The 15,338-nt window shown below is 39.2% G+C and overlaps 2 protein-coding genes across 2 annotated transcripts; one reads left to right on the forward strand and one right to left on the reverse strand.

Annotated features, from left to right (window-relative positions):
• Nucleotides 1–887: 887 nt before the first annotated feature.
• On the reverse strand, nt 888–1,217 carry LOC143631189 (protein RALF-like 34). The gene has a single exon (XM_077100027.1). It carries the CDS (start codon nt 1,215–1,217, stop codon nt 888–890), a length of 330 nt encoding a protein of 109 aa, XP_076956142.1.
• Nucleotides 1,218–11,056: 9,839 nt separating this feature from the next.
• Nucleotides 11,057–14,251, forward strand: LOC143631218 (uncharacterized). The gene is made up of 5 exons (XM_077100045.1): nt 11,057–11,161; nt 12,054–12,180; nt 12,258–12,387; nt 12,468–12,659; nt 14,028–14,251. Exons 1-5 carry the CDS (start codon nt 11,092–11,094, stop codon nt 14,235–14,237), a joined length of 729 nt encoding a protein of 242 aa, XP_076956160.1. The 5' UTR covers nt 11,057–11,091; the 3' UTR covers nt 14,238–14,251.
• The last annotated feature ends 1,087 nt before the right edge of the window (nt 14,252–15,338 follow it).

Below are 15,338 nucleotides of genomic sequence, written 5' to 3' on the forward strand. Positions count from 1 at the left end.
ACCATCCATCATTTGCTCCTACAACTGTCTCAAGCTCTGCTTTAGTTTGTTTCTCGTCTTTACCATCGATTAGCGGGTTCATACATGAATTGGATCCCTTTTATGATCTTAATTGATTAAAAATTACTCAGTGAGTTCACATTGGTATTGAACCTTATTTGTGATCTTATAAATGGTTAAAAAGGTACTCGATGAGATTATCACCATCAGAGGCGAATATTGAACAAATAACCTGGGTAGGCTGAAGAATCTAGTACAAATAATCTGGATGAGCCGGACTTAATACTTGGAAATTTTGTTTTATGTTTCACGAAAATTACACTAGAGAAAAAAAACTTGGTGGGCCGAGCCTGGCCTAACCCAAGCACAGATCCTCCCTTGATCATCAAGAGTAACACAACCTTAAAAGAAAAAACACCCTTAAAAGTCTTAAACCGACGTAACAATCAAATATATATACGGATATATCATGGGTAACACCTATGGATCCGTGTCGCAAGCATCTAAGAATTAATTATTTTTTTCGAACGGCATCTAAGAATTAATTAATAAATGTACTTTCTACATTAAGAAAGAAACTTTGTTATTACAAAAAAAAAAAAAAAATCAAAATAATAATAATAATAATAAAATCACACTACAATCTTCTTCAAGATCCACGAAACATATCCATATCAACACAAAATTTAGGGTCACAAAATAAAATCACAATGCATACTATAATGTAATTCAATTTCAGTAATCCATCAACAATAAAACTTCAAAACATTAATTATGTTGATACATTTCACCAAACAAATACAAACACACATATCTAAATTCATCAAACCCTAACCTATAATAATAATAGTAATAATAATAATAATAACACCACCGGACTTGTGATTTCACCGGCGGCAACGGGTGATGGCTGAGCAACCTCTAGTGTACGGATGAACCGGACCTCTAGCTCTCCAACAGTCATGAGTATAATACGACCTACCGGAGCGTGGAGGACACGGCACTCTGTTCGCCGCAAGTGCTTCGTACGATATGTAATACCTCATCCTCTGCCAAAACAAAGATCTCCGACCACCTGCGACCATCTCCATCTCAATCTCGTCAATGCTGTCGTAGAGATTAAGGATGTCCGGTTTCGGATCTAGGTCTGCGCGTGCGAGTGATAGTAACACCACAAGTAGTGTGATCTGAGTGAAGAGAAGAAGTGATGACGTCATGGGTGTGGGTTTAGATAAGATGTGTGGTTTGTGAGATGAGAGAAGTGAAGGAGAATCGGAGGTTTATGGAGAGGAGTGGTGGGCCCGGGGAGTCACATGGCGGGAGTTACATACAGCTGGTGGTATGTTAATGAGGACTGTGGTGTGGACCTGAGTAAGTGTCTGTCTCGATAGTGGTGACCGACGAATTATTATTATTATTAGTGGCGGTGATTAGTGGTTAATGCGGCGGTAGATGGTGGCGGGATTTTGTGTTGAGTTTTTAAAGGGGTGGTAGGCGTTAATTCCGGCGCCGATTGGTTACGTGTTTGGTGTAATGTAAACGTATTATTATTAAATTATTAATGGATCTGGGGTTTTGTTGTGATGATAAAAGACAAACGACTTTACTTTTAAAATGGAGTTTGTTTGGATTTTTTATGCTTTTAATTATATTTTTTAATTTAAAACTATGAAGAGAATTGTCGACAGAATAAATTATTAAAATATATCTACGTTTAAAGGTGTGTTAGAAACGTGTGACTCGAGACGATGGTCACCGACTCAGAGTAACACTACGGACAATGGTTATTTACGGTTCGGTTAAATTTCAAGATCAAATCATGAGCTAAACCATTAGGCGTTAGTAATGTTTTTGGTTATTGAAAACTAAAACTGAACCGTTTTAATTCAAAACCAAACTGAACTAAACTAAACCGTTAATAACACTTTGGTTCCGTCATCTTTTAGTAACATACTGTGCAATGTAATGCACGTATACATCCGGTTCATAATCTTCTCCTTATGAGACCGGGCCAGTCGCCTAAGTATACCCTAGTTTGATTTTATTGCATCGAAAGTGCGTTCGATGTCTTCTCTTGCTAACTCCTGCACCTTTTTAAACTTTATATTCCCTTGTCTCGGTTGGATATGGAAACGCTTTCACAAACATAGGCCAAGGAATGTAGATTCGATTGGTAAGATAGGTGTGATGTCGGTGTTTTCGCCCGTTTATTTTAGTTTGCACCCAGGCGCGGTTCCAAGCAACTCGGTAGTAAATGTTGTAGATTGTTTGACAATATTTATGTTGTTGTTTGAACTGGGCGGACCAAAGAAAGCTCACCAAAACCACAAATCATTTTTAGCTGCAGGCGGATCTTTTCACGGGCTAGACGGGGCCTCGGCCCCACCAGGTTATTCTCTCATGAGTGTATTTTTTTGAAAAAATCTAGAAAAAATTATATGCATTGAGTCTGGCTCATCCAGATTATTTGAATCCGACCCACCCTTGAAATTTTAAAGAAAACCTAAAATCTAAACCCTATAAGCCCAAGCCCAAATGAATTTTAAAAAGAGGGAAACAAACGTCAAATCCAAAACCCAATCCCTAACATCAAATTAATTGTCGAAGTTGGAACAGCCTTGGGCGCTACAGCTGTTGAGTTGTGAGGGTGTGAAACTGAACATGTTAAAAGCAGGCAACTAAGTTTCGGAACTTGCCAGGGACGATATGACAAAAATTCAATCTTCAGAGACCATGTGTGGTTTGATTATTTGAATTCGGTATTCGATTGTCAATTTGATGTGTTTTGATTTTGGACAATAAAAATATTCAAAAATCGTCTTTGCAATAAGATGTTAGATGGTTATCCCGCGAATAACTTAGTGATTTATATTGAAAGAGAACTTGTTGAAAGTTTTGATTCAGCATATGTAATTGATGAGTTTAAAGGGTTTAAAGGCTGCTAGACTAAGTTATGATTCTTTTTTAGGTAGTCATCATTCCCCTCGCATCTTGTCTTTGTTTGTTTAAATATTGATTTGTGTAAAAACGGTCATATGAATAATTGAATATAGAGTTTTTATTGTTTGACCCAACTCGAACCGCATTGCCGACCATACACTTAGAAGTAGGAAATTTTGTTTTTGTCTTGTGACTTTTGGCCCAGCCTAATTAAATGATCAAGATCCGCCACAGTTTTAAGCCATTGCTATATTACAAAACATCCCCAGAAGTCTATGTTTTTCTTTATGCGCGTTGTACAAAAGTGCAATGTCGTCGCTAGTCGGTTTACGCAAAACTCATTAACTTAAGTCCCAGTTGATAATGAAACATGAACAAAATGAATAACTCTTGTTTAATAATCAGAAAATATAACTCAAAATACTAATTACAATATGTCAAACCATGGCTCGGTTTTTATCTTGACAAATCGTAACTCGGTTGCCATTAAGTAGTCCATTAACAACTCATTTTAATTCTTGGATTGGGCCCTATTCTCGAGTCAAACAACAATTGTACATGCATGCACCATATATGTAGGGTTGTAAGTGGACCGAACCGGACGAGACCTTGTCCGTGTTCGCCTGTTAAGCTTTTGTCGGACAAACGGACGGTTAACGAACACCTTACTGGATGAAAATTCGTGTCCGTGTCCGTCCATTAAGGAATTGAGTTTGTGTGTCCGTTCATTAGTATTGTAAATGGACACTAATGAACAAACAAACACTAATGGACACTAATGAACGCTAATTGACAAACAAACATAAACATATCAAAATACTTAACATAAACACCAATAAACATTATAACATATAATATTTAAAAATACTTAACACTTAACATAGTAACCAAACACATACTCATATCAAAATAATGTCTTGGTTTTCAAAATCCACAAATTTCTAGTGTTTCAAGAGAAACAAGCTTCAAATTCTTTATTCTTCAAGGAATTTCAACATATACAACACTATTAAACGAACATTACAGGACGGACGTTACCGGGCGTAATCGGACAGACATTACTGGACGTTCACGAACACTAATGAATGAACGCGGACTTTGTCTGTGTTCGTCCATTAAGATTACCGAACAAAATTTTTTTGTCCGTGCCCGGTTCATTTACTAAACAGGCGAACATATATGAACTTCCTACCGAACGGACAGTTGGACGTCGAGTTCGCTTACAACCCTACATATATGATAACTATGACATTACAAAAATATTCAGGCTTTCACGTGAAGTCCTTTCAGCCATACTTAAATACTCGTTGAATTTGTCAGAAGGATTACCGGTTACAAGTTGTTTACTTGCTGATGTGCATAATTGTAAGTCGTGACTCTTTTAATTTGTATCTAGTGTTTAGCCCTTCTTGTAAGCATTTAATTCAAATCTTGCTTCTGCATCTCCAACAAATTTTAGAAATGAATGCTTCGACATTTTGAAACCTCGCTTAAAATGTAGGTTCTGTTAGGTATTACGTGTACGCGGCTGACCCGAAAGGAATCGGATAGGGCGACAGAAATCAATACAATACAACGGCTCGGGCCTTAAGAACTTAACGGTATTTCTAATTGATTTCTAAAACGAATATAACGTAAACGCAGCGGATAAACGAGAAGTATACTAAACAGAATTAATTAACCCAAACAACCAAACTAAAACGGAATACAAATCAGAACCTGGATAAGTAAACTGCCCTTGTTACAAACTGAACACAAAGGCTTCCTTTGTTCTGATCGAGTTCCACAATATTAGTTGTAGGCTTTGACTTTTAATTCAAGAAAAGGTAATTGATTAATAATAATCAATTATTAGTGCTGATGGTCTCTGACTTCAATCTCAGGAACACAGGTTCAAATCAATATTATATTGATTATATGCTAGTGGCGGCAGTAGGTCAACAAACTCACAAACCCACAAACAAGACAATATAATATGCTTTATATCGGCGGCTGTGGGTTTACGAACACACAAAACAATTATAATAATATAAAGTAGTAAAGAGATACGAACACAGGATTTACGTGGTTCGGTCACGGTGTGTAACCTACGTCCACGGGCAACGAACAGGGTCTCTTCTTTTATTGAGGTGCTAAAGAAATTACAAGATACAACATTGTTTATATAGGGAGGCTAACTAGGGTTTATTTCTTTCTCCATAAGTTACAAGAAATAATATAAAACGGGCCACTAAAGTTGAGTGGGTGGCCAACCCATTCAACCCTTCTAGTCTTCAACTGCCCAACCCAAGACGGGCCGGGGCTACACCCGTATTAAACCCAACAATCTCCCACTTGGAGCCTCGGAACGTCTTCACTTGCTCCACCTGTAAACACACCAGTACCTGTAATCTTTTGTCTTCAATATAAACCATGTCTTCTACCTGTTCGTCGCCACCTCCTCAACACTATTCCTGGAGACCAACTGAAGCTACACATAGCTTCAGTTTGTCCAAGGTCACAACCTTGGTAAACATATCCGCCGGATTCCTGTCTCCCCTAATGTTGTCCAACCGAATAGTCCCATCACTGACTAAACCCCGAATGTAATGATAACGCATATGAATGTGCTTTGTTTTACCATGATACACAGGATTCTTGGCTAATTTCACAGCACTTTCATTATCGCAGTACAATAGATAATCTGTTTGTTCCCTGCCTAACTCCTCTAAGAAAGTCCTCAACCAAACAAGCTCTTTACTCGCTTCAGCAGCTGCCATATACTCAGCTTCTGTGGTTGAGAGTGCCACACTCTTTTGCAGTCTAGACTTCCAACAGATTGCAGTATCCCCCATAGTGAACACATATCCCGTAGTACTCTTATAAGTCTCCTTACATCCGCCCAAGTCAGCATCTGAAAACCCTTTAAGAATTGCATTCTTGCCTTTAAAGCATAACGCCATCTTTGAAGTTCCCTTTAGGTACCTAAGCAGCCACTTCACTGCTTCCCAATGTGCTTTCCCTGGATTTGACATGAACCTGCTAATAACTCCCACTGCGTGAGCGATATCAGGTCTCGTGCATACCATTGCATACATAAGACTACCCACTGCAGATGCATAAGGAATCTTTGCCATCTCTGCCTTTTCTCCATCAGTACTAGGAGACTGATCCTTAGAAAGTTTAATATGACTACCCATAGGTGTACTTCGAGTAGCGATTTTCTCATTGCTCATGTTAAACTTCTCTAAAATCTTCCATATGTATTTCTCCTGAGATAAAGTTAGAGAACTGTCCTTCTTGTTTCTGGTGATGCTCATGCCAAGAATTTGCTTGGCTGGACCTAAATCTTTCATTTCAAATTCTTCAGACATCTGTCGCTTCAACTTATTAATTTCTGACATGTCTGAACCGGCAATCAACATATCATCTACATACAACAGTAGAATGATATAAGAACTGGCGAATTTCTTGAGATAACAACAGTGGTCCATCTCACATCTTTTATATCCATTCCTGCCCATAAAATCATCAAACTTGATATACCACTGCCTGGGCGCCTGCTTCAACCCATAAAAACTCTTCTTTAACTTGCACACCATGCTTTCTTTACCAACTGTTTGAAACCCCTCTGGCTGTGCCATGTAGATATCCTCCTCAAGGTCACCATGCAGAAAAGCTGTCTTCACATCCAACTGCTCTAGATGTAAGTTTTCTGCAGCCACGATACTAATGCCAGTCTGATTGTAGTCATTTTTACCACAGGGGAAAATATCTCATTATAATCAACCCCATGCTTTTGTTGGAACCCTTTCACTACCAATCGTGCTTTGTATCTCTTTGTATCATCACTTTCATCCTTGATCCTGAATACCCATCGGTTCTGAAGAGCTTTCTTCCCGGCCGGAAGCTTTGTAAGAACCCAAGTCTCGTTCTTGTTAAGTGAATCCATCTCTTCTCTCATCGCTTTCTCCCACTGAGACGAGTATTTCAGGCTCATTACTTCAGAGTAACACTGTGGTTCACCATTCTCTGTCAGTAGAAGGTAATTAACAGAAGGAGAATATCTCTTAGGAGGTCTAATGGTTCTGGAAGACCTCCTAACCTCTAGCTGAGGTGTAATCATTTCTTGTTCTAGTGGAGACTGTTCAGTATTAGGCTCTGAACTCCCACTGTCAGAGAAATCCTCAAATTCATCTGCATTTTCTTCCAAAACCTCTTCTGATGTTTCGGAGCTCTGACTATCAACCTTCTCACTTGAATCTTCAAACTCTACATGTTCTTTATCAACTTCTTGTGTGAATGACTTTCTATCTTTGTAAAGTCTTGCTTCATTAAAAACCGGATCACGAGCCCGACATACCTTTCTGGCCTCTGGATCCCAAAGCCTATAGCCCATCTTTGCGTCTCCATAGCCTATAAAAGTACACTTCTTCGCCTTAGGGTCAAGCTTGTCCCTCTCAGTATCTTTTATCCCAATGTAAGCATCACAACCGAACACTTTAAGATGTTTGAATTTAACCTCTTTTCCACTCCATACTTCCTCTGGAAGTCTGAATCCAAGAGGAACTGACGGTCCTCTATTTATAAGATATGCAGCAGTGTTGACTGCATCTGCCCAGAAGGTCTTTGGAAGCCCTGCATTTAACCTCATTGCCCTAGCTCTTTCATTCAGTGTCCTATTAATTCTTTCGGCTACTCCATTCTGCTGTGGCGTACCGGGAACGGTATTAATCATCTGTATACCCCTCTCAGCACAGTAATTAACGAATTCCTTGCTGATGTACTCCCCACCATTGTCAGACTTTAAACACTTCACTTTCAGATTCGTTTCCATCTCCACGGCTGCCCTCCATTTCTTAAACATCTCAAATACCTCGAACTTGTTTTTGAGAAAATAGACCCATAGCTTCCGTGTAGCGTCATCAATGAAAGTAACGTAGTAGTTTGAGCCTCCTAATGATGATACTGGTGTTGGTCCATACACATCAGTATGAACGAGCTCAAGTTTCTTTGCTTTAAGTGTTTTTCCTGATTTTATGAAGGTGACTCGTTTCTTCTTGCCAAGCACACAAGGTTCACAGAACCCTGTATCAAGTTCCACCTTTTTCAAATCAGGGAATTTTCCTTTCTCTGCCAGTATCTTCAAACCTTTCTCACTCATGTGGCCGAGTCGTTGATGCCACAAACATGATGGACTCGGTCCACTAGCCACTGAATTCACCTCTCCTGCTGAGATTGTTGCCATGTACAACGTACCCTTTTTCTTCCCACGAGCAATTACCAAGTTACCTTTTATGACCTTCCATTGCCCTCCTCCGAAAGTAACACTATAACCTTCAACATCAAGCTGCCCAATAGAAATCAGCATCTTCCTTAACCCAGAAATTATTCTGACATCTTTCAGAGTCCATGTAGTTCCTAAAGAAGTCTTCAAGTCGATATCCCCCATCCCGGTAATATCTAGAGCCTCATTATTCGCCAAACGGACTTTACTAAAGTTTCCTGTTCTAACATTCATTAGGCTCTTTGTGCTAAACGTGGCATGGAAAGACGCACCAGAGTCCATGATCCAAGACTCAACTGTGTTCTCAACACAACAGACTAGGGCTTCATCATCTGAAACTTCATTTGTAGCAGCATTTACTTCCGAAGTAGATTTTACTTCCTTTTTCTGTTGAGGTGCTGGAGGGTTGGTACATTGACTTCTGAAATGCCCATTCTCCTGGCAATTCCAGCAGGTAATATCTTTTCTTGGTCTAGACTTGCTTCTTTTCTTAGATTTTGATCTACCCCTGTTGCCTCCTTTGTTCTTGCTTCTCCCTCTACCTTCAGCACTTAGCAAAGTGCTTGATGATTCTCCATTATTCCTCCTTCTAGAATCTTCATTCAAAATCAGGTCACGAACTTTGTTGAAAGTCAAGGCATCCGAACCAACTGAACTGGTGACTACAGTGATTGTTCCTGACCAGCTGTCAGGTAATGAAGACAAAAGTAGGCAAGCTTGCAATTCATCATCAATCTTGAACTTCACCGATGATAAACGTCTCAGGTGAGAATTGAAGGTGTATATGTGTTCGGTAACAGAACCTCCCTCTTTCATGCGTGTGTTTACCAACTCCCGGATTAGGAACACCTTATTTGCAGATGATGGCTTCTCATACATGTTTGACAACGCCTCCATGATTCCACGCGCTGTGGTTTCGTCTAAGATGTTGTACGCCACGTTCATAGACAAGGCAAGCCTAATTGTTGACTTCGCCTTCTTGTCAATAGCTTTCCACTCATCTGTAATCTTTTCTGGCGGTTCCTCCAAAGCCACATCTAGATCTTTCTGTATTAGCAAATCCGTGATTTGCATCTTCCACCATCCAAAATTTTGTCCATCGAACTTCTCGATTTTCGTTTTACCCTCATCAGCCATAATACCGGAGATCAAAGAGTGAGAGCCAACACTGGCTCTGATACCACTTGTTAGGTATTACGTGTACGCGGCTGACCCGAAAGTAATCGGATAGGGCGACAGAAATCAATACAATACAACGGCTCGGGCCTTAAGAACTTAACGGTATTTCTAATTGATTTCTAAAACGAATATAACGTAAACGCAGCGGATAAACGAGAAGTATACTAAACAGAATTAATTAACCCAAACAACCAAACTAAAACGGAATACAAATCAGAACCTGGATAAGTAAACTGCCCTTGTTACAAACTGAACACAAAGGCTTCCTTTGTTCTGATCGAGTTCCACAATATTAGTTGTAGGCTTTGACTTTTACTTCACGCCCTGCTTGCGGTGTACGCATATAATGTATATATGTGTGAACCCTCGGGTGGGCAAAAGTAAAATTGCACTAATTTTGACGTTATTTTACTAATCTCGTGAAAATAACGTTAAAAGTGGCGGAAGGTTAATCAGGCATCATGTGGTGGCGTTGATAGCCGAAAGACAAGGGCACATGCACCGATCAGCCGGTGTCCCGATGATTGAGTGCTATGTGCCTTATGTCCAAGGCTTGATGCAAAACTACTATCGAGCCGGGGGTCTCACCGGAAGCAGCCTCTCTATCCCTATGGGATAGAGGTAAGGCTGTCTACATCTTACCCTCCTCAGACCCTACCATAGCATTGCTATTGGTGGGATATACTGAGTACGATGATGGTCTCTGACTTCAATGTCAGGAACACAGGTTCAAATCAATATTATATTGATTATATGCTAGTGGCGGCAGTAGGTCAACAAACTCACAAACCCACAAACAAGACAATATAATATGCTTTATATCGGCGGCTGTGGGTTTACGAACTCACAAAACAATTATAATAATATAAAGTAGTAAAGAGATACGAACACAGGATTTACGTGGTTCGATCACGGTGTGTAACCTACGTCCACGGGCAACGAACAGGGTCTCTTCTTTTATTGAGGTGCTAAAGAAATTACAAGATACAACATTGTTTATATAGGGAGGCTAACTAGGGTTTATTTCTTTCTCCATAAGTTACAAGAAATAATATAAAACGGGCCACTAAAGTTGAGTGGGTGGCCAACCCATTCAACCCTTCTAGTCTTCAACTGCCCAACCCAAGACGGGCCGGGGCTACACCCGTATTAAACCCAACAGGTTCAGCGTATTTTGTGGTATCGACGAAGTAATAATCCACTAGAACGTCTAGAATTTATTCAGTATCACGTTCGACGTAATTTTGTTTTATATTTTTCCGTGTTGGCTTCGGTTTGCGTGGCCATGTCCACGAGAAATTGGAGACTATCTACGACACCCTCGTCAAAGTGTCAAACTTGGTCGATGACTTGCGTACAGCAAACATACTAAGATCCATTTCGTAGAGAAGAAAATTAATCAAACAGTAGAAAAAATATAGTACGGAGTACTTTAGGTGTAAAAGATTTAGTGAAAAAGAAGGTAAATTTGTTTGGTTTTGAAAAAGTGTATTTATTTTTTTATGTTAAACACCCTTGGAATCAAAGTTATCTTGTCCGTCTCAAGAATATCAATAACAAGTGTCTAGCGAGTGGTTGAAGAATAAAAAGTCAACAACTACCATGTCCATGCCAAAATTTATGACAAACGAGATATTCGTTCAACGATTTCAAAATCCTAACCTGCAAATCTCACTCCCTCTTTTGCTCGTCTTCCGATTCGATCCATGGCGACTTCCGACCTCAAGAAAATACTGATTCAACGAGAAGACATCGCAAGTTTCTCCTATTCCTTTCGTATATATACAACCACTCCTTGTTTTATACTATCAAATTCACTATGGTTAATTTCGGCTAATCATGCAACTGCAAGTCTGCAACATGTTCATTGTTCAGTTAGGAAATTATGTATGTATTCATTGCAGACATTTGATGCATATGTAGTTGTTGGGATTCAGTGGTGATCGGTTAAAATTTTGTTTATTAAATCCGGTTCAATAAATGTGTCAAATAATAATTAATCACATTAATTAATAATTATACGCAGCGGAATATATCATTAATCAGCACCGAAAACTAAACCCGACAGGATCCGGTTACAAACAATACGAGTACGAGTCAAAACATTAAATATATAATTAAACTAATGACATATTTAAGTTTACCTCGGTTAATAATTAACCGGTTGAGACACCGAAGGCTAACGAACCGAGCTAGGTGACACAACGAGATCCAACGACCAACGGTGCGGTGCACGACGGGAACCCGGCAGCGGTGGTGGTGTGCGGACAGCAGAGGCGGCGGCAGCAGTGACAGCAGCAGCGGCGGCAGCAGCGACGGTGAGCAGCAGCCGGTCACGGCTAGGCAGCGGCGGTGGTCAGGTGGCCGGCTGCGGCTTGGGTGGAGGAAGGAATAAGGACTTGTTAATTGGCTTAGGGTTAATAAAACATCATGTGTTTATATAACCTATCATTAGGTTTAACCAACTTAGTTAGTTATAAACCTAATGGGCCAACAAGTCCACTTCTTGTTCCAAAGCCCGCTCCATGTAATTTCATCTCGTTAAAGTATCTAACCCGGTTAACTAACTTAAGCGGGTCAATGGCTCGTTACCTCACGGTGTAACTCTCACGGGTCATAACCCGGTTGGCCGTATTGATTAACCCGAACCGGTCCATAATTCCAACAGTAGTCGGCAAAGACGATGCACCTGGAATTGTAGTTATTCAGGAATGGTGGGGAGTTGACTTTGAGATCAAGAACCATGCCGTTAAAATCTCCCAACTCGCACCTGGCTACAAAGCCTTAATTCCTGAGTAATATATTTACCTTATTTCAAACATCATATTTTACAAGCTTAATATGTTCTAAATTTGTTCTTTTATGTTTTCAGTTTGTACCGTGGAAAGGTCGGTCTTGATGCTGCAGAAGCACAACATTTGATGGATGGTCTTGATTGGCCTGGTGCCGTGAAGGATATCCAGGCTTCGGTTAACTGGCTCAAGGCCAATGGCTTGCCAAAGGTCTAATATAATATTATTGACATGAATGATTCGTTTTTAACTCGTTTGGTTTAACCATAATTAATGTGCTGCTGATACAGGTTGGTGTGACCGGATATTGTATGGGTGGCGCACTTACTATTGCAAGTTCTGTTTTAGTCTCGGGGATAGATGCTGGTGTCGCATTTTATGGTGTGCCTCCTCCACAGCTTGCAGACCCTGCTGAAATTAAAGTACCTATACAAGCTCATTTTGGTGAGCTTGACAATATAGTTGGATTTTCAGATATAAAGGTATGATCTTGCTAACAGAAGTGTCAGTTCATTGACTTTTATTGATCATCATGCATTAGTAGGCTATAATGCAATCTGAGTTGACTTTGGACCGAGCGTGTTTAAATGGGCTCGGGTCAAAATGGTCATTTCTTGTTCGGGAAGGTTGTCTATAAGTAATCCACGCATTAAATATCATAAAAAATTATATTATTACAACAACAATAACAATCTAACTTTTGAAGAAAAATATTTGGAGGTAGGGGTGTAAATGAGTCGAGCCGAGCCCAAGCTCGTCTAGGCTCGAGCTTAGCTCGTTTAACTTTGTAGTGTTCTAGCTCATCTCTTTTCAAGTTTTATTTCTAAACCTTGGGCTTGGCTCTTGAGCAGATTTTCAAGCTTGAGCTCCGCTTGTGAGCAAATTTTCAAGCTCTAGCTCAGCTCGTTTATTATTTATTAATTAATTTATGTAAATTTATAATAATTATTTTATATATTTATATATATAGTTTTTATATATAAAAAAATATATTATTAGTTACTATATATGTATAATAAAATTGTATAAATATTAGACTCGCTTAGTCGTTTAGGCTAGCGATCTGACTCGAGTTTGACAAGTAAAGCTCGGGCTTGGTCTCATTTATAAAAAAAACTTATTAATAGGCTCGAGCTCATTTAAGGTTGGCTTGATTTAGGGATGACAATGAAACCCGAAACGTGAAGCATTTGGGACGGGTAATAGTGTAATACCGGTCCGATTAGGGTTTGGGATTACCTTCGAAATTTTTCACGGGTTCGGGACCGGCTTGGGATTCGTAATATACAGGATTACCGACCCGATCACCGGATATAATTTTATTTATTTGTTTTAATTATATACATGTATTAGCATACTTCCAAAATTGTTCAACTCAATGACAATTGTTATGTTTGAAAGTCTCTCTTGAATTTGATTACATATATGCAGGGCATGAAGGCATATATTATGATCATTTATTTCTAGAAATAAGATTGTTATATGTTGTCATAACCCGATAGGTTTGAGCCGAGCATACACGACGTACATGTTAATAAACTAACAGGATACCCGAAACCCGATGGGTATCCCCGAAATCCGATGGGTTTGAAACGGACTTTAATAATCAAGTATGGGTTTGGGAATACCTAAACCCAACCCAAACCCGACACATTGCCATTCCTAGCTTGATTCGAGCTTTTAGTGAGGCGATTTTGAGTAGCTCACAAGTGGCTTGGCTTGTTTGCATCACTATTTATTTAGGAGATTTGAAATGCATCAAATAAACCTTTGGTAACATAGTAAACGGTTTATTATAAAAAAAAAAAAAAAGAAAAAAAAAACAATGAAGTTGGGACTTATTTTGTAAGGCTGCTAAAGCTTTAGAGGAAAAGCTGAAGGTATCGGGTACACCATACGAGGTACATGTGTATCCAGGAGTGACACATGCGTTTATGAACACTTCACCAGAAGGTAGCGCGAGGAGAAAGGGTATGGGAATGGTAGATGACAACGAGGCGGCTGCTGACTTGGCATGGTCTCGTTTTCAGTCTTGGATGAACCGTTACTTGTCGGTCTGAAGCTGAATCACAAAAGAAGGTATCAAATAATTACCATGTTATAATAAAACTCAAAAAGAACACGAGTGATCCAAAAATGGTGTGTATCATTTGTAAAATAGTTTCACTGTTCATGGTGAAGACGTGACGTTGGTTGTTAATGTTGAGATCTATATATGTTATTGTATATACTACATATATAATGCTTACTATAATTTGCGTTTCTGGTTGTTCCAACAATCGCGGGTGGGGTTCTAACGTTTAACATTTCAAGTGAAAATTAATCTAGACCCGTAGACATGGTTTCTATGAGAAACTACCAAAAAGTGATAATTTTTGTTGGTTATTTTAGTGTTGTTGGGTTAACTTGTTGATCGAGGAAAAAAAGTTAGAGATTAAAAGAGTTAGGGACGCGGGAGTGCGGGTTCGTCTAACAATAATGTTATTTGGGCTTTGTTATTCGGTTTTATACGTGGGCTTAAGTATAATATTAAGTAGGCTTGTAATTGATTATTTTGGGTTCATGTGGGAATCGATCATATACATTGATTGATGCTATCCCTGGGGCATTATTATTTCTCGATCATATAGATACACACAGAGGAGAACAAATGTTTACTTGGTTCTCTCCTGTTCTTCATAATATACCAGGAACATCAAAATTCAATTCCATCTACAAAAATCTCTGTCTTATCCGATAAATCATTTGTGTGTAACCCGTAAATAGCTTTATCTAAATGTGATTCACGATCTAGAGAATAATCTAGGTTCCTATTTCATCGTCATACAATTAGGGGTGTTATTCGGGTTGTACTTTCGGGTTTCTCGGGTTGGGTTCCTCGGGTTTGAGAAATTTATTCGAGTACTCATACTCGACCCTAATCTCCCTGGATTATTTGGGTTCGGGTTTTTCGGTTTCGGGTTTTATGAGTACGGGTTAATCGGGTTTCGAGTATTTGAACTACAAACTAAAAAAATTATATATATGCTAAAATTCAAGCAATTATATCATCTTCAAATTTTAACTTACATAAGCAAATAACAAACCACATAATCCACTCGAGAAAGTTTGAAGAACATTTCGATTGACGAATGAATAACTAGTCGACTGATGAATTGAGC

This window comes from Bidens hawaiensis, unplaced genomic scaffold (genome assembly GCF_021521415.1).
Source record: "Bidens hawaiensis isolate Kalapana, Puna unplaced genomic scaffold, B.hawaiensis_p1.1 tig00005959_1, whole genome shotgun sequence".
NCBI lineage: Eukaryota > Viridiplantae > Streptophyta > Magnoliopsida > Asterales > Asteraceae > Bidens > Bidens hawaiensis.